The following is a 26,463-nucleotide window of genomic DNA, read 5'->3' as shown; positions in this document are numbered from 1 at the left end:
TGAGTGTTTGTAGCATATAAAATAATTGGAACCGCTGCTTAATAGGGGGCCAGCTATTGGACGGTCAGTGCTAATCATTGGGTGCTAATACACTATGTTTTAATACATATAAATTAGGCTTATATTCAATATGTAAAAAAGATTGGTTAGGTTGTATGAGTTTGTACAGTATGTGTATCAGTTCACTGAGCTTTTACAGTGTATGTATATACAGTATATATATATACACACATGGAATCAGTGAACCAGTTCGATACAATATCTTCACTGTAAAAAATGTAGCAGTGCCAGGAAGAGGGCAGGGAAATCGATTCGCTTCTCAAGCCACTCCGAGGGCCATGGAGCGAAGCCAGAAAGCAGCTCCAATAACACTGCAGCCTCAGCACATGCGTATCGATTGCCAAGCCTATCGATTACAGTCCTGTTGAAGTGTAAAAAGTGCAATCATTTGCAAGATATTTATGTGTAATTAAAGGCATTAACAGACTTAGCTTATTACACCATTCCTAATGTAGAATAGTGCATGTTTAAGGAGTTAAACAGTATGCTCAGCTTGACATGGATCCGATAAAACAGGGTTTAGACTTAAATTTACCTGAAATTGTATCTAACAGTGGTATCAGCAGATATATTAAACATCTTCAGATTCATTGAGGTGTGTGTACATGCTACTAACTTGCAAGTTTCAATTTCATTTCAAGTAGCTCAGTTCATTGGTTTTTTTATGCTCAATGATAAAATACTGTAACCGCACCATACTCATACCAAATACTGTGTATCATGTCATTAACAAATTTATCAAATGTAAAAATTGGAATTAATGTATTCCATCACTATTAATAATGATTATAGCATCATAAACTTAATTAACTAATTTAGATTTCTGTATAACTGTATATCCTCATTCTTGATCGTCCTGATATTGCTAAATGGTTATACCTTTGTATATTATAGTGAAACTATAAGGACGACTGGTCCAAACTGGCTAGCGAAGCTAAATCTAAAGCTAAAGAATGCTATGAAAAGTTAAGGCTGGGGCTGATTTCTTTCTTTCTTTTCTTTCAGTTGAAATGCCCACAGATTTTGCATGCATTTGAGCCAATCTATTTCAACCTGAAATTCAGGTGAAACGTGGATTATTTATACTATCATTCCAATTTTTCCAAAATTGTTTGGAGGAAAACCAAAATGTAGATCAACCAAGCACACACTGTCCAGCTTTTCTGAGAAAAACAAAAACCATGGCATGAACCCCATAGGGAATTATTCATCTTTGGGGGAAAAAAGCTACCATGTAACATTACAACCAGCCAATATGAACGTCCTGAGTCATCTATTGCTAATAAACCTGTACATTTAGATGTGTAGTGAATCTTTAGCTCTCCTTTCCAGGAACTTGGTATAGACACATTCCAACTATTCTCTCAGGAATTCCTGCATTTGTGAGGAGAGCTAAATATAGCTGCCTCCCACCCTTCCTCAGGCCTGCAATAAGAAAGTGCTGCTGATTAGAACAATGGAATAGTGAGGAGGCAAAGTTTTTAAGGTTCTCTGGTTTTGCATATATAAAGTGGCTTCGCTTGAGGGGAATAAAAATTATGCAGCGAGAGAGAGAGAAAGAGAGTGAGAGGGTGGGGAGAGAGAGAGAGAGAGAGAGAGAGAGAGAGAGAGAGAGACAGACTGTGTATGTGAAATGGATCAGTAGTGAAAGAAAAGAAAAATGGTGCAGGGAAAAAATTATGCTATGATGCTGCAGGGAGGCATCAAGTTGTCACTTTCTGGTAGCAGACTTGTAAATAGTTGCCTGGTTCACACACACACACACACACACACACACACACACACACACACACACACACACACACATATATATGTGATGGATGCAGTCTCTCTACACTGACAATGTGTGAGAATTGGTTTATTTCAAGTCTGCAAACTGTTCAGTGATCTCAGCACTTACACTACTGGCTTAACATTCAAATTTAAGAATTCATGTATGTGTGTGCATGTTATACTCTGCATTTTTCCTTGCCACTGGGGTGCTATAGTCAGGGCCTAACCTTTAGTGCAACTCAATGAATGTACCCTTTAAACTGATTTAAGACACCACTCTTGAACATCTAGGGTTCAGAGTAAGACTTCTGTGGTACATTATTTGTACCTTTTTAGATTTTATTTTCCTAGAATGCAGGTTTGAATGAAATAATCAGTCATGAGAGACGCTGTGTGTGAGTCTGTGTGTGTGCGTGCATGTGATGGTGAATCAGCGGGTGGTGATTAGAATCTTCTTGCCACATGCAAGTCTGCTCTGCTTTACATGATTTTGTACCACATTAAGAACTGACCCAAATCTAATACACAACATAAAAAGATTTTTGAATGACACACCATATGAAACGTTATTTTAACGCCTATGAAAGTCTGGTACTAAGCACTGGGGAAGTACAGGGGAATCTTCAGAGCTTTGCAGAACAAATCTGCAGCTTCAAATTTTAATAAAAAAAAAATAAAGAGAATAGCGTGTTACCACTTTGAACTTCAGAATCAATTCAGATCATCATTTAGACATCATAACATCATGTTTAACCATGAAATTCCCTCTGTAAATATTTCACAACTGGTAACACCTGCAACACTGTTTAGCTCAGCGGAACTAAAGACCATCGAGGCCTCTATCACTTCCTCCTGCTCCAACTGCCTAAATTTTACGGTGTCCTCCCCACAGTCTTTTTTCTAGTTTCTCCTAAACAAGAATTAAATCAAAAGCAAATCTCACATATCACCTCTTGAGTTGCATTAGAGCTCTCACACACTGTTCTCAGACATGCTAGGTTCATGTGTCAAGTTCAGTCAAACACTACATACATAATTTAACATGTACATATGTCTTCTTGTCTTATATATTGTTATGTTTAAGTGTAATTTAAGAAATAATAAAAAAAAAACCTAGTATTTTTTTGAAAAATGTACATAGCATACTAGCATTCTTATTTTATTTGCTAGCCTTTATGAGGATAGTATTCTGATAGTATTCTAATTTGAGTGCACTATATTAATTCCATATTGTTACATGGTCAGGTGTGCTATACCAACTATCACTTTTAGTGGTAGATGTAGTATTACAGGTATACAAAGCATTTCAGTACGCTAAGTACTCAGGTTTACTATATTTATTCTCCATTTTTTGTGAGCAATCTTTACTATTGTATTGTTATGCTTATATGCTTAAAGACTACATCATTAGGAATATGATGCTCATCCATACAATTATAAAGCCAGTCATGTAGCAACAAGGAATAAAAATGGCCTAGTAAGTAAAAAAAACACTTTACAACTGTGGTGAGCAGAAAATAATTATAATACACAATTTGAATCTTGAGGGAAATGGGCTACAGTAGCAGAAGGCCAGTTAGGATTCTTTTCTTGTCAGCCAAAACCAGAAATCTGAGTTAAACATTAGAAAAAGATAACGTGACATTTGTCTCATTTGTCTCGTATTCAATTTGCTTCATACATGACCCATTTTTTCTACCATGCACAGCTGGGACTCTGTAGCAAATAAAAGCACACCCTAGAAACTGCAAAAAAAACCAAAAACCTTTTAAGTGCAACAGACTGTAAACTGGAAATATATATTGACCCATACAGATCAAACCGTAACTAAATTCGACCACATTTCCCTGTTCACTAATGCTGTTCATTATTTGACACCATTGTAGTTCCTCAAATGAAATGCCAAAGATGTTTTCTTTTCTTTTCTTTTTTTTTTTTTTTAAAGAAAACACTCCTAAATGCTCCATAATGACACCTGAGGGTGTAATGAAAACCTGTGATGCATGACAAAGCACATATGTGATGCGCTCGGGACAAATATCACTTTAAATAAGTTATAGGTAGAAGTGTTTCCTCAGCGTGTCCTCAGTTCCAACCTTACGCTTGGCACACAGTGTTTTGAGCTGATTAGGTAACTTAATACCCACAGAGCCATCATCAGACCACGTGAAAACTACTAGAGTATTCTGAAGCTGACAGCTCCACGTCCTCTTTCCTCATACAGCAATTGGACCTTAATTATTGGATATAATGTGTGAGATCAAATGTGAAACAAACTGGTATAGCAGAATTTCATTAGATTCAGGTAAGTATGCAAACATTACATTTTATCAGGTGAATATATCTTGAATATGGCCACTCTGATTTAGTATTTCCTATTAAAAGTTTACCATAAACTAATAAACTATTATTGCTACTAATAATTATCAACAAAGAATAAATAATGATAAATTATTAATAGCGATTAATAATAGTTAATAAACTATTAAAACGAATAATCCAATTTCTGGACTATAAACTATAAAATGTTTATAGTTTTGTGTAACACTCGATTCCCTTTCCAATATCTTGAAACTTTTAAATAAAATTTCATTCCATCTGAATTTTGTCTTTGTTAGAAAGAAACTCTATAAATACTTTGTTTTAATCCAATAAGGTTTGCCAATTCCTTTCGCTCCCATCCCATCCCACACTAAAATTCAGGTGTTCTCTATCTTGGAGATGATTTAAAAAAAAACACTACAAAAAGGAATCTGCTAATGCACTGCTTATAGCCACAATACTGAGCATGATCAGTCAGGGTTACAGGAACTTGGTGCCTTAGCAGAGGCTTGTTTATCTGAGAGCGGAAGCTGTGAAATTGTACCGCAGTATAGATACAATGCTAGTCTCTCGCTCGCTTCAATGACATCCTCCTCTCACATACACACACACACACACACACACACACACACACACACACACACACACACACATGCTCTCATTACTGGGTCAAGCAGTTAGTGAGTGAGAGAAGCTTTCGCTCTCTACATTTCACATCCCTTTTAATCAAGCAAAGCTGGACCAAATGCATGCTAGCATGCTAGCCTTCATCTAAAAACACTATGCACACTTCACACACACACACACACACACACACACACACACACACACACACTAGTACACACACAGCTGATTATGTCATGTGTTTATTGATGCCACTGCACCAGAGCAGCTTGGCCAACACAAGCTTCACAGAACAAGCAAGTGTAAGCTTTGGGGTACTTTCATAAATTATTTTATACTCAGCAAAACCAGCGACTACAGCACTCTGTGTAATGGGTTTGAAAGGGAAAATGATTAAAAACTGCCATGATCATTTGCATAAACATTTGCCATTCCAGTGTAAAATGGAGTTGATGGGGTGTAAACCATGCTTTATAGCGCATTATATATCTGTATTTCTGTAAATGTCCTTCAGTTTTTACATCTTTAAGTCGCCAAGCATCATAAATCTGAAGTCAGTTCTCTTCAACATCCACATTTAGTTGTAAAGCTCTGCACATTGTGAGCCTTCATATTTGTGTACCTTTCCCTATTCAAATTTTAACAGCTGGCTATAACGACAATGTTTCAGGGGCGGGGCTTTTAAAATGTTCGTAGAAGTCTGTTTGTTCAGCCCAATGCCTTCTGGGTTTTTTTGTTTGTTATTTTTTTAAGGGTTTGAAATGCAACATGATTTTATATGTGGGATTAAATTTGATGCTGATGTTCAGTATGTGTCAATGAATGATGGGTGCAAAGGTAGTAGAATTATTATACGGCGTATGCAGGGTTTTATGTACCAGACACAACTATCATACTTTATTGATCTATGACATAAAAAAATTTACCGTCTAAGAGCTTACTTCAAAGAAGATCTAAAGAGAGAAATCTGATACTGGAGCTATTGTTACACTACGAGTTCTGCAACAATAACCTCAACTCTAACCTGGCAACCAAACTTCATAGACATAGACAGCGCCATCCTAGCAACCAGAATCACACAAAAACCACATCCTGGCAGTCCAAATAATGTCTGATCTTTCTATTGAAGCTGGTACAATAATTAGTTAGACACCATGTAATGTAAAAAACAAGCCACATAAGCAACAAAACACATAACCTAGTCCCTAAATTGGTCATCCACTCTGCATCTAGATAGAGGATGAATAATTGATAGTATGAGCATGGATATTTTCCAACCTGACACTACTGAGGCTGAGGTAAGCATGTTGAGGAGAATTCAAATGTTTTGTCTGATAGTGCACGAGAATATAATGCTCATATTTGTGCAATGCAATTTTTGCCCATAATTAAAATAAATATAAAATGTTTTAGATACTTAGTTCAGCTCAATATTTTACAAGATTGACAGTTAATAAGCTGAAAGTAGAAGTTCACTGTAAAACGATATGTCAGCTGCCTGTGCCTGTTATTTATCTCACTGTGCCATCTTAAAGAAATAAATGAGTCTCAACTTCAGTCAAGCTTACATAACAAAAGTGCTTGTATATTTTGGGAAACGCAGTCCTTTGGGAAAACACAACAGTCTGAAGAATGTAAGATCCTATTTAGGGTGTGTCACAAAACCAGGAAAGAATAGATAATTTAAAGAATATTTTATAATGTAGTCTCTTCATGCTAAAATATATTCATATCATCCATAAAACAGAGTGACATGTGCTGTCATGGCTTCAGCCCGCTCCTTTTGCTCAACCGGAGCAGCTCAGGGCCGCAAGAAACAGGTTTACGATGTCATTTCGCATCATCAATATTTGAATCCGCCATATGAAGTGCGGATTTTAAGTTGTAAAGCTTTAAAGCTTCTGTTGTTTACAATTAGCATATTTACTGACACAAAGGAAACACCGAAGGAAAGAAAAAACTTCCCCAACTTTCATTTGAGTATGACATGCATTGTTCTCATGCTTCCCACCAACAGAATTTTCATCTTCAAAGCATCAGACATGTTCTATTTCCAACATGAAAACTTGCACGCACCAGAAAAGTACACAAAAAACATATAATTTGAAAAACACATCTTAATTAAAGCCAACAAATATAAGTTGCAAAAAAAACCCACAATGGACCATGGAGTCACCATTGTTGCAACTTGCGAAACTTCAAGAATACAACCTCATTTCCGGCCTTCACAACAGTCATCGAATGAGAAGCACTTCTCAGTTTCAGTTAGCGCCAAAAACCCACGCATTGCTTTTTCTTCTTCCTTCCACCAGCGTTACCTTGTCTCCATGTTTGGCCTGTGCTTGTCGGAAGAACGTGGTCTTGGCAGTGAAGAAGGCAGATTCATCGTTCTCCTCGTCCAGGCTGCAGTAGCCACTGCTCATGCTATTGCTACCGGTCATTTGCGGGGCCTCTGGCGGCCCCCGGTACCATTCCAGGCTCCAGGCAGTGCAAGAAGCAGAGCTACAACCAAGACAAGAGGAACTAAATCAAATAAATGGCCAAAATGCCCAGAATCCTTTAAAGGGACAGATGGACATCCAAGAGGTGGAGAGTTTGAGATATCAGAGTTCTTCTGTGGATCAATGCTGTGGGTAGCGGATGAGCGCGAAGGAGACCTCGGTTCCTCTTTCTGGCAGGTCAGCAAAACAAGATCTCTTTGGAAATGAGAAGAAGCAGCGTTTTCAGCTTCGTTCTTGAAATTTCGAAATCCACAGCCACTCAGAACGCTGCTCGTTAATCAGCTGAGAAAAGGAAGGAAGAGGAAGATATGCCACTGCGAAGTGAAGTGCTCATGCAGGTTTGCTGTCACGCGTGAATGTCGCTGCATAAGCTGGGGTTGATGACTGAAGCTCTGGCGAGTCCCAAGGCTGGGAATCAACCTGCTTACTGCCTTCCTGTCTGCATTACAGAGACTGTGAAACAGAACGGTGCTGACGTCTACTCCCTCCCACCCTCTCTCTCTTTCTCCCTCCCTCTCTGACTTGCTCTACATCAGTGGTTGAGTCTGCTCCGTTCTCTGTCTCTCTTCCTGCATGCAACTGCTCAACCATAGCCACTTCCTCTTAATGAAGGAGACACACTCTCTCACAAGTACAAATACAGGCACAGTGTGAGACAGAAAGAAAGACAGACACACCACACACTATCCAATCTCCATAGGGTCCTATTTTACATAGCATCAAATATGCAAAGTGCTGGTTCTCTGGAAGAGGAGCAAACATGTCTGAATTTCTAGTGTAAAAGGAAGCATAGCCATTTAAACATGCAGGCTGGATAGAGGATGCTGCGTAAATAGAGCACTCGTCATTATAAAAAGCCTCAAGTAGACTTTATGGCCTTCATGATGTATGATCTATTGTTATGCATTGTAATTCATTCCAGTGCTCATCGGTTTCACATATGGCTGCCACTTACAGTTATACCGATCCATAAAGTATACCTGGTCCATGGAACTAACAAACAATGAAAATTTGCATGCACATGTACACACATAGATGTTAAATCATAATGGATGCAACTAACACACAAGCTGTTTAAAGATTTCTCAAGAATGTTGTAGCAATGAATGATTACAAAATTTTTTTAAATGAAATTAAAAGAAAAAAAGGTGAAATGGCATAAATATTGATAATAAAAAAGCTTTATATGAGACGACATTTATTGCCATTTATGGAAATCCCCAAAGTCAGTGCTGGGAACCACCGTTGATGAGAAAATCTTAAGGAATTTTTATTTTAAAATAATAGGGAATAATAATGCGCTTTAAAGCTGGTATTCGTAACCCTACATCATCACAGCACTCTGTTGCCGATTATTTCCCTATAACACGTTATTATTCTTTTTTTTTTTTTTTTTTTGCTCAGTGAAATGCATTCATTTTGAGGAACCAAGGCTTTAATCTTGACCGTTGCAAAGACATCACAATAATAAAGCACAGACATCTGCAGGTCATAGATCACCTGACTGTTGAATTCATGTAATGCCCAGCAGGGACCCCCTGGACTTAACCTTTAACCTTGACCTTGAATAGTCAAGACCAGCTGAGTAATGCATAATGGGAGAGTAAACACTTTTCAACGGCAGTGTCCACCTTATTCAGCATGGCTCATTATTTTAAATCATGCCATGAGATATATCACTCCACACTGAAACAAAAACCCATCAGCAATATTCTCTGTTTGCTTGTCCATGGGCAGACTTGCTTTGTCCACTATAAAGCCTATAAACTATATTTTTACAGAGTGGGATGAAAAGCCCCAGCTTAAAAAGAACAGATAAAGTGATGACCTCTTTCAATAAAAACTGGTTGAAAGCCACTTTCGATTTTCTCATGTCACGGCTTTTACTCAATTCTTGAGCGACAGTTAAAGCTTTGGAGACAGACCAGATTTAATGGGTGTTCTGTCAATGCAGCAAAAAAAAGCCATGGCTCCTTTTATCCCAAAGCAAAGAATGACAAATAAACCTATAAATGCTGCTGGATGTATTTTTTTTTTTTGTGCGTGTGTAGCTATAGATAAAACCCCCCCAAAAAACGGTTCTTTCAATAAATGCAGACAAATGACCTGAAGCCAAAGCATTCAGTCATATTACCATAATCGATGAGACAATTGATGGAAGGAAGATGGAAGAGACAAAGATTGCTCCCCTGGGGGTTCGGTTATCGACTGGCCCAAAAGATGAGGATCCCCGCTCTGCACGGCATCAATATACTATAGTAGAGCTGGAGGAACTGTTGGAGGGGCTTTTTGCAAATTGCTGTGAAGGAACATAATCAATCCCAGGATTGCTCTTCCATAGAAAAAAACAAGAGTATGATATTGGATCAAATAAAAGTGTTCACCAGGCAGAGGCTTGAGCAAAACTGTTGGCAACATTCATCAAAATAAATACCCATTTTTACAACCAGATATGTGAACTGAAATGTAAAAAATGTCAGCCACGTTCATATTGTAGAAGTTTGATGAGTGTATTCTAGGAAAAAATCCTGATTCCCAGCTGTCATTCAAGAAAGTTTTCTTTTGAGCTTCATGACCAAACAGACCCCAACACTCTACGTTCCAGGATGACAACTGTAGGGTGTGTAGTACCAGTATGTGTGGGTGTGTACTGTAGTTCTTATATGACAAGCGTGACTGACTGGCAAAATCACTAGACTTAACTTATTTGGAACAGCAGGTGAAACACCAAAATAGACCACAAACTCTAGCTAATGTTTGCACATAGTCAGAAGTATCTCACAATATTAGTCACTAATGACAGTTATCAGGATTAGCTCTGTTATGAAGTTAGTATTTGTCTAAAATAACAAGATGGAAATAAAACTTGTTAATTACATATTAGAGAAAGTCTCCTGCCCTGAAGACTAAGGATTTTTGGGTAATTTTCTGGGTATTAAAAACTGACACTGAACACTCCGTCCATAAAATGCTAAAGCTTACCGATATTAACTATAAACAAAATGCTGTCCTTTGTACTGTTTAGTTGTAATGTAATTAATCATATATAAATCGCACACAAGTTGTCCATTCAATAAAAATAAATTAGCCAGAGCTACTGAGAGCTTTCTGCTTTGGACAGGTCTCTGTCATTGACATTCAGTATTCAGTCTCTAATGATAGACTCCTTTTACACACTGGTGTTAAATGCAACATCAGATCCTTTACATGATCTGTGTTTTAAACCCCTCTTTGATAGCCAGGACACCTAATGTGCCTCTTTCTTTCTCTCTCTCTCTCTCTCTCTCTCTCTCTCTCTCTCTCTCTCTCACTCTCTCTCTCTCTCTCTCTCTCTCTCTCTCATGTTTAATAATGCACAGAGGCTCTAATTTCCCTTTGCCAATCATATGCCAATGGTCTTAGCCAATGAAACAAGCAGAAATTCCTTTATATGGCTAGCTTTGCCCTGCTGTGTCTTAGCTAGCTATCAAAAAGGTCCAAGGAAAAGTTTAGTGCTACATATTCATATAAAAAGAAATTCAACACTGAATGGCTAGCTTTACTTCCTGTTGCTTATCAAGGACGGAAAGATTTGGAACATTACACCAATGTTGACGAGCAATGGCTGGAAAAAAGATTCCCGTATCGGAAAACCATTTCTAAACAATGTGACCAAGAGCTGTATCAGAGATTTTCTTTTGAATGTTTCTTGTGGAACTTAGTTTGTTAATCACCACCCTTTCAAATCTGTAAAATTATCTCTACGGACTGTAGTGCAACAGTGGTAATATTCATGTTAAAACATATTAATCCATTAATTTATTTTTCGATAAACATCTTTGCCATCTTTGGTAGGTTTTGCAAGATCTCAATGGAAATTTTCAATGAATCTTTGACCTGTTTATTAGGCCATATTTTTTGCCATATAAAATATTTTATATATATCTTAGAAATATAGAGAGTGAGAGAGAGAGAGAGCAAAAGAGGGAGAGAGAGAGATAGAGAGAGAGAGAGAGAGAGAGAGAGAGAAAGAGATAGAGAGAGAGATAGAGAGAGAGAGAGAGAGAGAGAGAGAGAGAGAGAGAGAGAGAGAGCGTTTGAAGTTGTGCTGCATGACCACGATGTTTGCTAAATCTCATGTAAATTAGAATAGAAACAGGAAGTACAGACTCTAGGCAGCTAAGAGTGTCGATAAGCATCAACCCACTTACACAGAAACTTAAGCGATATAAAAAAAAAAACAAGAAGCTGCTGAAGATCTTGGGTTGCTGGGACACCTCTAAGGTTTACACTATATACAACGCTTACGTGTACACACAAAAGAGAGCCTGTTACAGGGTACACATTCATGTTTATGAGACCGGAAAAAGAAAGTCGATGTCGAAAAAGAGGCATGAAGTACGCACGGATTGAAAAAAAGGAAATGAAATGAGAAATACAGGTTCCATAAGCACAACGTCACACAGATAAGAGAAATATGCTGTATTTCTTTTGTGCATCATAGTCTTTGGGTGCCAAAATTAATGCTTGTAGTAATTGAAGTTTAGGTAGTAGAATGAGTTCAGGACTATTAGATGGAAGATTGTGCTTGTATAATAGCATGATTAGGGTGAGGTACTCTTTAAGAACATAATGTACCCTTTTCAAGAGAAATTTAAAATGACAGTGAGAAAGAGAAAAAGGGTGAGAAGAGATTCTGAGGAGATGTGACACTGCACAGATGCACAGTGGGGGTTAGGCAGTCCAGATGATCTGTTGTTTTCAGGTGTACTGTTACATGTTCTGCACTTATTTAATATACTCAAATTAGTGAAATGCAGATATCTCTGATTATTTCAGCATTATAACTCAATCGCCTTGCAATTTGTGACACTTCTATCAAATTATTTAATTATATCACACAATAGTAAAGTGCTGTATTGTCCCTAGGTTGGTTTTGTCTCTGAAACAGCTTTCCTTTGAGGCTGAGAGGTGCCCTTTTTATTGTAATCAAGTTGCGAAGGATCTTCATTTCATTGTCCTTTAACTAGCAGGTCTCTTTCATGTAAATGTGATGCATTTGCTCTATATTTGTGACACAATGGATGTCAATCTAGACTGCATTTAGAGAACCCAAAGCTTAAGGTCTGCAACTAATTGAGTTACTCCTGTAGGTTATATGCAGACCTTTTGTTCTGCATTGGGGGGTACTTGGTCAAAGGTTGTATTGCCACACAACTGCCTGAGTCTATTTAAGTTCCAGGTCGTAATACCAAAAGGAGGAAACTTCCAATGGAGAATGAATATTGTAGATGGTTTGAGCCTGTAGCAGGGTCAGTAGTTCAGTAAACTGCAATATGCAAGCCTACCTTCACTTGAGGTGCGGTGGAGTATGTCCTGCAGGGGGAGTCGATAGGTGTCTCCTCTTTTTGCCCGTTTCTCTGGTTACAGTCAAGCTGAACATGGTTCTCACACTCCAGGTGACAAGTGTAACTGCAGTCTGGTGAAAAGACACATACACACAAAATGACTTATCAGGAATAATAGGAATTTAAGCGTACACATAAAAAACACAAAACGATTTTATTATTTAGTTTAGAGCAGGAAAACACACCAGATGACAGAAGAACTTTTTTGATATAGCCATGTCCGAGTTTTTCACTGTTTAGGGTGATCCAATGTTAAATGTTATCTGTCTTTTATAATGAGGCAGCATCTTCAAAGAAAATACAACCTTAAAGTCTTAATTCAGAAAGTAAACACACTTGAGATACTGTATGTGTACATTTGTAAGTTGCCTTTGTTGTGTAGTGCAACTAAATTGTAAATGCTGGTGACATTAATAACAAACATGTACAGTAATCACATAAAGTAACATGACAACTCACGTAATGGTGTTTTCAGCTTGTTTATAGCTCCCCCTTGTGTGCGTATGGTATAAATGCCAATTGCAAAAACTTTTTGGCCTATACTTTTTGAGGAAAGCTCTCTCTCTCTCTCCCTTTCTCTCTCTCTCTCTCTCTCTCTCTCTCTGTTTCATGTATTTATTTATTTTTATTTTATAAATTAAGTCACCAGTGTTAGAGGTAGGTTTTGGAACTAAGTTTTGAAACTGGACCTAAACTGGCTTGCAAAAGTTAATAATATTGAATAAAACTATGAATGAATAGAATGCATGACGTACAAAATTATATAATAACAAAAAAAAAACAAAAAAAAAACTGTGTTTTACTCCATACTGAAACTATTTAAGCAAATGTTTGTTGTACTTTTGTGGTACGTTTCTTTCAAGTCATCGCACTTCTCCATTAGGTGTAGTTGAGCATAATGGTCAATAGATGGCGACAGATTCTCTCAGCCTGAACCTAGAGAGATCAGCAGCATGTGCTCATTAAAGTCCTGGCACATCCAACTGTTCCACAAAGGCTGCCAAGACAGTTTTCTTTGACATGAAGATTACCCTGGCAGTGGAGAACATTTTCTTTTCCATTACTGGCCTTCTGGGTCCTTTTTTATTTATTTATTTATTTTTTCTTTAATGAACAAAAGCACACATAATTAAACGTCATCTTCTAGTAACCAAATTGTTGGGTGTAAACACTTAAGAAACTGCTTTTGGCCTGATTTAGGACCAAATTATAAATACAAACCACAGTGTTGACTATTAGGAGAGACATACTGTAACAACATGGCAGATCAGATCAACTAAAGACAAAAATGAGGTTAGGGATAATCTGCAGGCTCCTTATTTAATCAGTATATTTTAACAAAACATTGCACATTTAAAGCTTAAAAGAAAATGGGCAATCCTTGCTTTATTGACATGCAGCATACAGTTTCATCTAACCTCCCGTTTTCCATTTTGTTGTCTTAACCTAAATAGAGCACTTTGTTTGTTTCACTCTATGTGCAAAAATATTGTCAAAGCGATAACAGGATATCAGACACAGCATCTAGAGTTCATGGTAAACTATCAGTATTGAACACATTGAGGAACATCTGTAAGAAGAGCAGGGCGGATCAGCAAACTAAGAGGAGAGCCTGGGAATGCCATAAACACCCACATGACACTGATAACACCCACGGAAAGAAAAAGAGGTCACCTCGTTTTTTTCATCAGTGACTGCGCATCGTAGAGCAGCTTGGGTGTGAAATGGAGATTACAAGAGTCAATCCAAAGCAAACAGCATGATCCAGGATCAGGAAATGCGTATCTGGGAGGACTTCCATCCTGCTCTGCCTGTCACCTTCAACCTTAGCATCAGCCCAGTCCAACTGGGCTCCAGTACAACATTAGTCTGATGCCAACTACTGGCTGCTACTGAAATCACCTGGGATACAATACCAACAGTGTGATTCAGTCACTGGCTAAAACACAGCCCTCGCTGGATATCAGTACAGGCCAAAACATTCGCTTTTAAAAATCTTTAAATATCCTCTTTAACAAATATCCTCTTTAAAAACGATTTTGTTAATACATTGCCAGATATGGAAACATTTAACAATCAAAGGTTTGTACCAGAGACCTTGGAGGTCTCAAGAAGGCAGAAGGGACTCCCCAAATAGGATTAAGTAGATTTCTAGTGCATTCTTTACAACCTTAAGCTATTTAGTCTCTTTAACCAAGGCACCCTCACCCCCACATGCACTCACACCCCTTCTTGCCTCAACTGTGATACCTTGTAAACATATGCTCCAAACGATTTGCACTGTCAGTTGACCTCCTTTAACCTGATTCATTTGGAAGAAGAAGAAGAAGCTTAGCCTTAGGCTTTAATGACTGTAATACAGAAGATGTGCCAGGAGTAAGCTTTTAAAAACACAAAGTAAAGATTTGTGTGGGACAGGGCTGGAGAAGTTGCAAGCTGGGAGATACCTGTACCTGTCAAGTATGTGGAAAACCACTCTTTAACTGATCTGTTCAGTGTAAACAAGAAAAATAAAGTAAAACATAGAAGAGTTGCCTACATGTTCCCCATAATTATTTGTTGTTTTGTGGTTCATTAAGTGTACCATGTGGCACGGTTTGAGCCAACTTGTAAAGAAACATGGCAAAGTGACCAAGTCACTTCGCAATACTACATGGTCATGTTATTAGACAAAGTCACAAAATGTCAATGATCTACAGTACATCTCAGTACAGCTACAGAGTAATCTATGTATGTTCACACAACCGTTTTAATGCTTATGATTTTAAATGGCCGCAGTGGTATTGGTATTAAAAGTAGAAAGCAAAAAAAAATTAAAAAGATTATAATTATGGAATGAGAAAAATAATTTTGTTTGAATGATTTTATCAATTCTATTTGAATTATTTATCATAATCATTATGTGTATTAATACACTTCAGTCTAATGTGTAAGCATACTATGACAGAATAAATTGTCGTGTTAGTCTTTACTTAGCCAAACTATGAGATTTAGTACATTATACAGAATACCACATTATACTACATTTTATTATAGTTCATTCAGGGAGGATTACTGACTCATGCAAAACTCTGACACAGGAGACTTCTTCCATCAACGTATCAATAATTATGTTTCTCACTGATGCATAATACCACATGTTTGGGAAACATCCATAAGTATGTTATGTTACATGTTATTGTGAAACCATTTCATAATTGCAATGGCAAATTACAAGCAGTAATACTAGCAGTAAACAACAAACAAATAAACAAAAAGAATTCATCCTTATAAAACAATGTTTTTTGGGGTTTTTTTTTTTTTTTGTGTTTCCTTCTTTTGAGAAGGTCAAAAATAATATGTGTATCTGGGCCTGTCCCTTTAAAAAGCACTTCTCATTTTAACATGCCACTTCCCCATAAATACAATGAACATGGATGCAATCAGATCACAATGCAGCTGCCGTTACAGAGCTCAGCTCACAGAGCTGGATGAATTCCCCTTGCTGTACTTGGAATGCAGAGGTTTTCTTTAGAAAAAGTGAAGGAGTTTCCAATACATTCCATTTCCAAACAAATTTTTGTTCTTATGTGTCCTTCTGGTCACACCATCAGCATTTCCTCTACATTGGTTCTGCCAAAGTGAAAAGGCTGTTGTTCAATCAGGTGTTTTTTTTTTATTATTTTTTTTTTGCTGACACCTTTTAATCTATCTCTTCTGCTCATGGGTTCTGTCTGTGTCAGCAGTACTTTTAGCTGTTTTTCCTCCCTTTAAGCTAAATCCAGTAACCTGACCCCATCATATTGTGCCTGAAAGTAAAGTCAAGTTGGTGCAGAGATAAAAAATTATCTGGAAAATGATCATTCTAAAGTTATAAACATGAACTAGGTCTCAAATTGTACAAAAAGAGTGTAAGTGTGTAATTACAGACATATAAGTCAACATCATGTAGGATTTTTAAATCTGTGTAATTAGCTTGTCTTCTAAATGTCCCCTATTAACACCCTACCTGTATCTGAAAAACAAGTCTTATCTTTTTTTTTCATTGCAGTAGGTTGTTTTGGTTCATATTGTCTGACTGGACTGGTTACACATTTCCTGAACACCGCTTTATATTATGATTAACAAATCAATTATGAATCTCAACAAGAAACAAAACATAACCAAAATAAAGAGGAGTATCTATCTATCTATCTTACCCTAATTAAATATGAGCAACGGTATATAATGGGGCAGGGGATTGGCACACAAATTTACTACTATGTCCTATAATTTACTTATAGTTAATTAGCTTGTATTTAAGATGCAGTTGCTCTAGCTGATGTGTCAGCTCTCTGACTGCTGTCAAACAGAGCACCCAACCGCTACACATTTCCTTTAACCTGGAATTGACCTGGCACAAACCATGTTCTGTTCAAATTCAGCACTTTCTTACATGAGAAAATGGGCCCTCTTTACTAAACCAGGTACTTGAGCCAAAGTCAACACATACAACACTTACAGACACTAAACTGGCAAGCACCCTGCTCTGGCAGGGGTTTATTTACATAGAGTTACTACTAATACATCAACATTTCTCATTCAGCCATGCACATAAATATCTTCAAAACCAATGAGTTTGTATAAAAAACAGACTAAACTAAGCAGGAAAGAAGTGTAGTGACCCCAGGAGAGCGCATCTAATGTCGGGTCCAAGGAGCAAATCCTGTGGCATAAAGCACAATAAACAATTATGCTAATCTAGCTAACATTTGAAAGACTTGGGAACTGGGAATGACTTTGTGTAGACAAAGTGGCATCCAAAACAACCAGATATACTTGGTTTGGCCACTTAATATGATTCAGTTACTAAAATGTGGCATGACCTATCAATTTCTTTCTATTTTTAAAGAAAATTCCAACACAAATATAGAAACATTAAGTAGTAGTAATAATATTGGGCAGTGTGTAGTCTAGTGCTTTTACCACATTAACCAGTGCAAATAAGAGATGTAATAAAGTATATAGGCTTATTAAAGGAACATTCCATAATGAAACACTATATTGTAATGTGTGCAGTGAATCTGGTGCTGTGTTTTTTCTCAGGAGGAATGTGGACCTTTTGGGATATAGACTTTTGCAGCAAAACTGAACATTTGTCTAAGAGCTGTGACAAACATGCTGCTAAGATTCACAAAAAGCAAATGTGAATTTCACTGAATTAACATGTTGCATCAGTATAAGCTGAGAATCCTGAATTGAGACCTAGTTAAAAGAACAGATTAAATGTAAGTGTGAATGCAAGTTGGCTCTGTATACCCTTGTGCATATTTAGAGCTTATCAGTGACAAACATATGCACAAACACACACAGTATGCATATAAATTTATCACAGCAAGCGGAGGTCGTATGTTAACCATTTTCAATTACACTCTAGTGTACGGAATCAGTCGCTCTATAATTTATGACTCTTGAAGTTGAGCGAACTACTGTATAGAGTGAATCACTTTGAAGTTAATCAATAATTTGGTCACATTTCCTGTAAAGATTTTTTTTTTAATAATATTCTGTTTTATATTCTTATATTTTAACTTTAATTATCAATCCAGGAATGGGTGTTAATATCATTACACTTGCTATATTTATAATAAACACACTAAATGATCAGTTATCACAACCGATGTGCTGCTATAAATTTGTTAGTGGAGGAGTAGCAGGGAACAGGACAGTTAATGACCCAGTGGCCAGAGTCGTGGCTTCGACATCAAATTATTGAATTTGTGAATACTCCCAGGATGCCACAATCTTATTTTATAGCAATTATCAGGAATAAAAAACAACACATTTCAACAAACATTTGCAAAGTGTAGGTCTATGATGTACAAAACCATTTCTTTTTATTGGAAAATACCAGTGGTGGGCGGTCAGAGCCAGCAAGGCCTTCTCTGCTGGCCTAAACACTCTCAGAAGTACTGACCTCCCTTACAACCTAAATTCTAATATTTGTTCCATGAAATTGTATCAATTTAAAAATAGTTTATTCTCTTTATTCTCTTCATTTCGTAGCGTTTCTATTGGCTGCACTGCTGTGGATTTTTTTGTCCAATCAGGTTACACATTTTCAGCCTCTATGTGCTGCCATGTCAATCTAATCTGCCCAGGGCCTGCAAAGTCTGTCCTGCTGGTCTTTTTTTTTTTTTTTTTTACCAAAGTCTCCTTAATAAATAGCTCTGTTTCTTTAATCAATCAGATTTCATATTCGCCTCACAGCTACCTGGCCCAGAATAGCGTCAGCATTTTCCCGTCCTCTGATTGGTTGGTCAGAGGGAAACTGTTATAACCAAGTTCAACTGGCAAAACACGTGTGTAGCTCTGCACACATTAATACATCAGAGTTAAACTTTTTTATGCCTACGGAGGAAAATAAATTGATTTGGTCACAGACATACATAAAAAGGCAGACATCATGAGGAGAGGTCGGCTAACCCCAAAGCTAGTTAGCTTGTCTCAGCCCGGGAAAGGGTTTATTTGCCACTTCTAGACCATTGAATACGAGCGGTACCACTGGTTTACAGCCTCTGAGGAGCGGTGCAAATTATGAGTCTGCATCTCTGTTGAGTAGGTTGTATTTTATTTACATGTTAATGTTTTTTGTCATGTTATTAGACAAATATTGATTCTGAACTGCTTCAGATGATGTAGGTGGCACAGTTGCGGTGGTAGTGTAGAGGTTTGGAGTTGTCTGGGAAACTGGGTTTCTTGCTTTGTTTATATGAGGAATGCTTCTCTCTCTGTAATACCGCGCATTGTTATATTGCGTTTTTTGTACAGTATTGATGGTTTCTATAATTCTGACGTGATAGTGGTGGTATTAGGAAGTGGATTAAGTCGGGTAAGTCCTCAAATGCATGGCCTGCCACTGGAAAATACAGTATATCACAAAATTTGGTAAAGGAATAAAGGTGGACTACAGAGTGGATCATGATTGTAAATCAGAAATGCATGCACACCACTGAGACCTTGGTTTCCATTGGTGACAAAGAAATATATTTTCAGGCTTAATTTTCTTGGTCTAGTTTTAAGACCATTTTTGGTTGTCTGAAATGAGCAAATGGAAATATTGCTTCAACCTGACAACCAGGAATAGTTAGATTAGTTTTTTGGGCTTAATATATTTATAAACGTTCTTTTGGCTTCTCCTGTTAGGGGGGAATCCTCCGCATGTTTGAATTGGCACATGTTTTTACACTGGATGCCCTTCCTAACGCAACCCTCCCCATTTATCCGGGGCTTGGGACTGGCACTGAGAGTGGCTGGGGTTGGTTCCCTGACCGGGGATCTTACCTGGGCCGCAGCGGTGAGAGCGCCGCATCCTAACCACTAGACCACCATTTATAATTGCTCAAAATCTGATTTTGGAATTCATTTTGTGATTTTGTTTGAATGTATGTCCCAAAATCTATAGTTCTGATAATCTATGGTAAATTCCAATGCTTAATAGCTTTCACTACTGAGATTTTGGTCCAAAAAAAGAAAACTCGACAAAAAAAAGTATGCCATATTACCATATCTTTGCCATATTTAGAGCTTTAACTATCAATCATAATGAGGCTGAATTGCAACATTGGTATCTTTAAATCCTGCTGCTCTCACATGCAGTATGTGAGGTGTACAGTAGGAGATCTCACCCATGAACCAGTCCATATTAGGCAGGATTACAGACCCAATACCTCATCATATACCACAGAGACTGATAAGATTGTTAGCGTCCTCTCATATGCTCCAATACTCATAAAGGGCTGAGACTCTCTACTATAGACTGTAGACAGCATTCAGCAAAAACTCCACAGAGCTTTTAGTATGGATGGATTGATATTGGCAGAACACCAGTCAATAATAGCTTAAAAGCATTATATTTGTATTGATTCGATTAATCAGCCAATATGTCTGATGGCACAAAGTGCTTTATTTTGGGGGACATGCAGTAATATTATAATGATAGAATATAAACTACTGTATAATTAGTATATGTAATAATTATAGATAATTTTTTAAATATTATTTTTACTTAAATTTGCATCATATCAATACAATCCTATGTCATCGTTCAAATTTTACATTGACAGCTTTACATGAACAATGCATTTAAAATCTGCATGTACACTTACATTACATTTAGTTACATTTTATGTAGAAAAGTTGAGTCATTCCCCATATTGGTAACGCTCATTTTTCCTGTACTTATTTATCATCAGTACTTTGCAATGTGTGTTCATAGAACAGCTGACTAACATTTAATGACACCTACCACTAAATCTCAAAAAGCCAAAGCTCAAAGCTCACTGAAAATGATAATATGGTGACTAAACAGTAAAAGGGCACTTCATAAATGCAGTGTCCACTAAATTTTCCAGTAATGTAGCTCAGCCACTGGAGCGCATTGGTTAACAAATCTCGTCCTCCTTATATACAGTGTCACTTCTTTCATCTTGTTTGAGTCCTACTATTTTCAATTTATGAATGAGTTTTCTGGATTTCTTTATTTAAAGTAATAAAAAGTAATTAATATAAGGGATTATATAAAAAAACAAATCTCTTTGAAACAAACATGGATTTTCCTGAACACCAAATGTATCAAATGTATTAGCAATATGTGAATAAATTGGTTTGTATCAAGCTAACCTCCGATTCGTAACATATGATTCATGCTCTTGCACAGGGCAATGACGCTTGTCTCTACCCACCAGACTGACCTTAAACCAGCTGGAACAATGATGCAAAAGTGCAAATTTCATAACAGACGGAAAATCCTTTGTGGTTTTTACACAAGGCAGCTAAAGTGTCCTAAAGTGGATCGCTTTATATTCATTATCCTCCTCAACCGCATCTTAGCCTTCATCGTTCCACAGAAGCAGAAGCAGGTTTTCTCCAGATCGATGACAACTTTGTTTTTTGTCCCTCCCACAGCTGTTTACTCAAACTTATCAGCATTGGAGCAATAATGTAAAAGTGGATCGTGTAACTTCAGTGCACATCCACACATTATGAAAGCAATCCTGAACAGAACTGAGGTCAATCGTCTGCATTGCAGCCTTTAATATTAACACAGCAGATAATCACAGTTTGGCTGAGGGTGCGTTACCAAACCAAACTCCTGACTGTGGCACATTTCTCTCTCCCTTTCTCTCTCAACCCCCCCATCATGATCACTAGAGCATTATAGAACCACCGGGGCTTTATACAGGATCAATGAATGCAGTAGCTCTCTATTCCAGCCTTTCTACACGTCAATAGGAAACAAGAGGTACAGCAAGAGAGAAACACTAACCATTTAGTGGGAAAAAGGAGAGTGAGGCAGAATAAAATGTGATGCTCCCTATAGACTAGAACTGGGCTATTTTTGGGAGGCTTAAAATCACTGCAGTGCTCTACAGTTGCAGCTGAATTGGATCTCTCAGTACACAAACCTTGAACTCCTTCATTTTTTATGAAATCTTTTTCTCCTCTTATCTCAATTCCTCGTATTTCTAGAACATCTCGCATTTTCTGTTCCTTTGCATCATTCCTGCCTTCTTGGTTACCTAATCAACATGTCACCAATGGTTTAGCTAACTTCTCATACTATCTCTTGACTTCTCTCAGTTATTCATTCCTTTCTTTATCACACCCTCTCCTCTCCTTTCCTCTCCTCCCATCCTACATCCCCACCTCCTACCTTCTCCCTCTGTCCTGTTGTTTACTGTCAATTTCTCTACCTTCTCTATCTATTAATCAAGCAAAATTATACAGCTCCTTTCATTTTTTGCCTGTCTCCTTTCTTTCCATTCTTGCTCCTCCTTATCCCTTCTTCATTTTGTGCCATTAAAGATATTCTCCTAAAGCTTTATCCAATGATCTTGTTCCATACTTCTGTTCAATCTGTTTTCCTTTACCTGATAGCACAAGTGCACCACTGCTGCTGGACCTCCTGAGCAGCCTCAGACCCTCAGACCAGGAGCGGGACTTGGGCAGGCGGCGGAAGAGACGGCTGAGGCGTCGGGAGACGGTGCCGAAGCACGCACTGGACACGGCTGCCTCCTCTGCCGGCCTCATAGCGGGCGATGCTATCTTCGCCCACCTGTGCCCATGGCACTCTCTGGTGCTGGCTGCCCGCAGCTCTGTGCCACTGCACTGTGGGCTGCCAGTCTGTCCTGAGCATCCACCATCGCCAGGCTGCGTCAGGCTTACCGAGGCACGCTTGGGCCCGATAACCTCTCCGACACGGCCCTTATCTCCTCTTTCACTCTGTCATTCTGCTTCACTCTCTGCCTGTCCCCAGTTTTCTCACGCAGTGCAGAGCTTTCACTGATGCAGCGCCCACACGTCCTCCTCTCTGCAGCCCTCTTAAAGCTACAGACTCTCTCTCTCTCTCTCTCTCTCTCTCTCTCTCTCTCTCTCTCTCTCTCTCTCTTTCTCGCTCTTTCTCTCTCCCACACTCTCTCTCTCTCTTGCTATCACTATACTCACTTTTTCTCGCTCATCCTCCTACTTTGCCATCACACAGTGCTCGACTTCTTGAGTCTGTTTCTGTGAGTGAGAAAGACTGAGAGTGTGAAGACAGATAGAAGTCCCACGCTCTGTCAATCCTGAGAGACATCTGATCTCCTGCGCCACACTAAAAAACTGATAGTTCACCTCATCCTCTGTCCTTCCTTCATGCCGTTCTTTATGTTTCCCTTTTGAAGGTCCCAGAATAGTAAGACTGTGTAACCAGTGAGCAATTTTGATTTACTGGAAAAAAAAAAATCTAATTAAGGCAGATGATGGACCCAGGATGAGGAACACAAAGCTAACTTTATTAGGAAGAACTAACACCCATAATTCGCACCGATGCTGCTTTACTGCAACCCTTTAAATCAATGATTCCCAAGAGGAACTATCATATACTGTATATGTAAATAATGCTAATTAGACCCTTGCTTTACAAAGAATCTAAGTAGAGGCTTCGTTTCCTGTTGCTAAAACTAGAGAGAGCGATAAAGAAAGATAGGACAGAAGAGTCAAGGGTGACCTAAATATATCCTGCGCCATCTCCCCACCACGCTGTCACAGTTAGCTTCCTGCACTGGTACTTTCCTTATACTAAAATACAACAGCTCGTTCTGTTTTAACACTATAGATGAATGCTTATATAGGAAAATTATTAATTATGGGTTTGGGTGATTAATTAAAATTATAACAGCTATTCATTTACTCAGCTTTTTGATTAATAAGACAATAAATAGGAGCTTTTCATATTACCAATTGGAGATGCATCCATTGCATAAAACTGAATGACAGCTTCGGCACTGGGGACTCCTTACATGAAAGTTAATTAAAGGTCTTCAAATAAATGACAGCACTATAGACATCGTAACATTATAAAATGAGTGCACTAATATGATTTTAATGAAATCAGCACCTTCTAAACCAATCACATTTAAGATTTTTTACAGTATGTATATCTACTTTGCGTTTATACGTCAGCTAGGACAGAGCCCATCTATCATCCACAACTTGAGATGTTATTTGGGTCGGGAATTGTTCTCAGCACAGCAGGGAGATCCAGCGATCAGAAGCTGTCACTGATGAAAGGCTAGAAGTGTACTGGTACATGCTGTGCATGACAAAATAAGTTCCAGTTTGAAACTTTATGTCTATATGTTATAGCTGTACCAAGTGAGTATTTCTAATTAAAACCTTATACAGTCTGATGTAGCTAATACATATCTAATACCAGTGGTGGGCCATCAGGGCCAGCAAGGCCTTCTTTGTGAAGCACTGACCTACATTTACAACCTAAATTCTGAAATTTGTTCCATGAAATTGTATTAATTTATTCCCAACAGTTTTATTCTCTTCATTTCATAGCGTTTCTCTTGGCTGCCCTGCTTCCAGTACGTGTATGTGGATGTTAGATTTTTTGTCCAATCAGATTTCAGCCTCTATGTGCTGCCATGTCAATATAATCTGCACAGGGCCTTCACACTCACTAGTGCTGTCCAGTGTACCGTCGACTAGTTTATCACTGGGTCTGTTTCTTTAACCAATCAGATTTCATTTTTTGCCTCACAGCTACCTGGCCCAGAATAGCGTCAGCATTTTTCTGTCCTCTGATTGGTTGGTCAAAGAAAAACTGTTACAGCCAAGTTTGACTGGCAAAACACGTGTGTAGCTCTGCACACATTAGTACATCAGATTTAGGCTTTTTGGATCAGAGGCTGTAATCACTGGATTACAGCCTCTGAGAAGTGGTGCAAATTATGAGTCTGCATCTCTGCATTGTATTTGATTTACATTTTTATTGTTTTTGTCATGTTATTTAAAAAATATTGATTCTGAACTGCTCCAGATGATGTAGGTGCACAGTTGTGGTTGTAGTGTAGAGGTTTGGAGTCTTAACTGGGTTTCTTGCTTTAGTACAATGGTATTCACCCTCCATATGTGAAATGCTTCTCTCTCTGTAATGTCACGCGTTTTTGCTATTGCGTTTTTGTACAGTATTGTTGCTTTCTATAATCGCAATGTGATAGTGGTGGTATTAAGAGGTGGATTAAGTTGGGTAAATCCCCACTGAAGGCCCAATAATTTACTAGTCTTACTCTCTAACCTTTCTATGACGTTGTCTACAACAACAACAACAACAACCTCATGAGACTGACTGAGAGAATGACGAGTGTACAAACGGTCATCAAAGCAAAAGGGACTCAAACTTTGAAGAGATAAAATTATGAAATATATTCGGAAATATTTAACATGTTTTTGTTTACTACATAATTCACAAAATGAATTGTTGTCATAATTTCAATCTTTATTGAAATCATCAAATAAGAAGCTGGGTGAAAACCTTTGACTGAAACTGTGTATATAATACATACAAAACATTACCAAGCTAACACCCATCTTTTGTTTAGTTTGCGGCAGTAACACTAAAAAACTTCCTCACCACATCTATAGGAAAATGCGAATAAACAAACTGAAACAGTGGCATAAATTTCCTTCCCACAATGCTTATCTTGCCATATTTATAAATTCAAACAGTAAAGTAGGTACTTTCATACTTCTGATATCTGGTCAGAAGAAGTCCAGTCATGCAGTTGCTGTATATAAAAAAAACTACTTGTATGAAAGGTTAGTAAGTGTAGAGACCAACGGTTTATGTAATAAACTCATGATATATAATGTCATTATATTGCATTATTTTGCTCAGAACTCAAACCGATAGTGTTCATTTTTCCTTAGTAGAAAAAGTTAAAGTAAATCATTCTGTTCACAGAACAAGCACTTAACACAATGAACAGGACGGTCACAGAGGTCCTTATTTTTAGTAATGTATTCAAATTTCCAGCACATTTAGCTCATATAGCTTACATAGAGCACCACAGACTCACTCTTGAGATCCCGGACTGTGGATGGTGTTGAGACACATTTTGAACGTGTGGTTAGCAGAATAGGTCCTGTTCTGCTCCTGGTTTCCTGAATCTGTCAGTGCAAGTGAATAGGGCTTTGAAATGCACATGTGAAATGACACAATGTCCCTCCTGTTGAATAAGCATCCTAACAAGGTTCCTCCTGTGCAGCCCTGACTACTGAAATGTTCCTCTGTGCAGTGAAACATATGTGAAGTGGCTGGTGGAGGTGTGTTCCACCTACATAGGCCACGGTGAGAAAAAAAAGATAAAAACCTATCTATTTCCTATAATCAATCAATCTATCTATCTATCTATCTATCTATCTATCTATCTATCTATCTATCTATCTATCTATCTATCTATCTATCTATCTATCTATCTATTTTGTTATTGATGCAGGTCATTACA

At 37.9% G+C, this 26,463-nt stretch overlaps 1 protein-coding gene across 3 annotated transcripts in view; it reads right to left on the bottom strand.

Moving 5' to 3' along the window:
• Window positions 1–26,463, bottom strand: part of rassf5 (Ras association domain family member 5) — a 44,801-nt gene that overhangs the window by 6,623 nt on the left and 11,715 nt on the right. The window contains exons 1-2 of one of the 3 annotated variants that reach the window (XM_046875713.1): window positions 22,558–22,999; window positions 12,608–12,738 (exon numbers count right to left, since the gene is read on the bottom strand). In XM_046875713.1, the coding sequence (XP_046731669.1) occupies window positions 12,608–12,738; window positions 22,558–22,717 (291 nt within the window). In that variant the 5' untranslated portion in view covers window positions 22,718–22,999. Of the gene's footprint in view, window positions 1–7,097; window positions 8,421–12,607; window positions 12,739–22,557; window positions 23,000–26,463 lie in introns of those variants that run through there. The other 2 variants (XM_046875712.1, XM_046875714.1) reach the window with 2 other exon arrangements.

This window comes from Silurus meridionalis, chromosome 19 (assembly GCF_014805685.1).
Source record: "Silurus meridionalis isolate SWU-2019-XX chromosome 19, ASM1480568v1, whole genome shotgun sequence".
Classification (NCBI taxonomy): Eukaryota; Metazoa; Chordata; class Actinopteri; order Siluriformes; family Siluridae; genus Silurus; species Silurus meridionalis.
The sequence above is the reverse complement of the archived record's forward strand: the minus strand, read 5'-3'. Positions and strand labels throughout refer to the sequence as shown.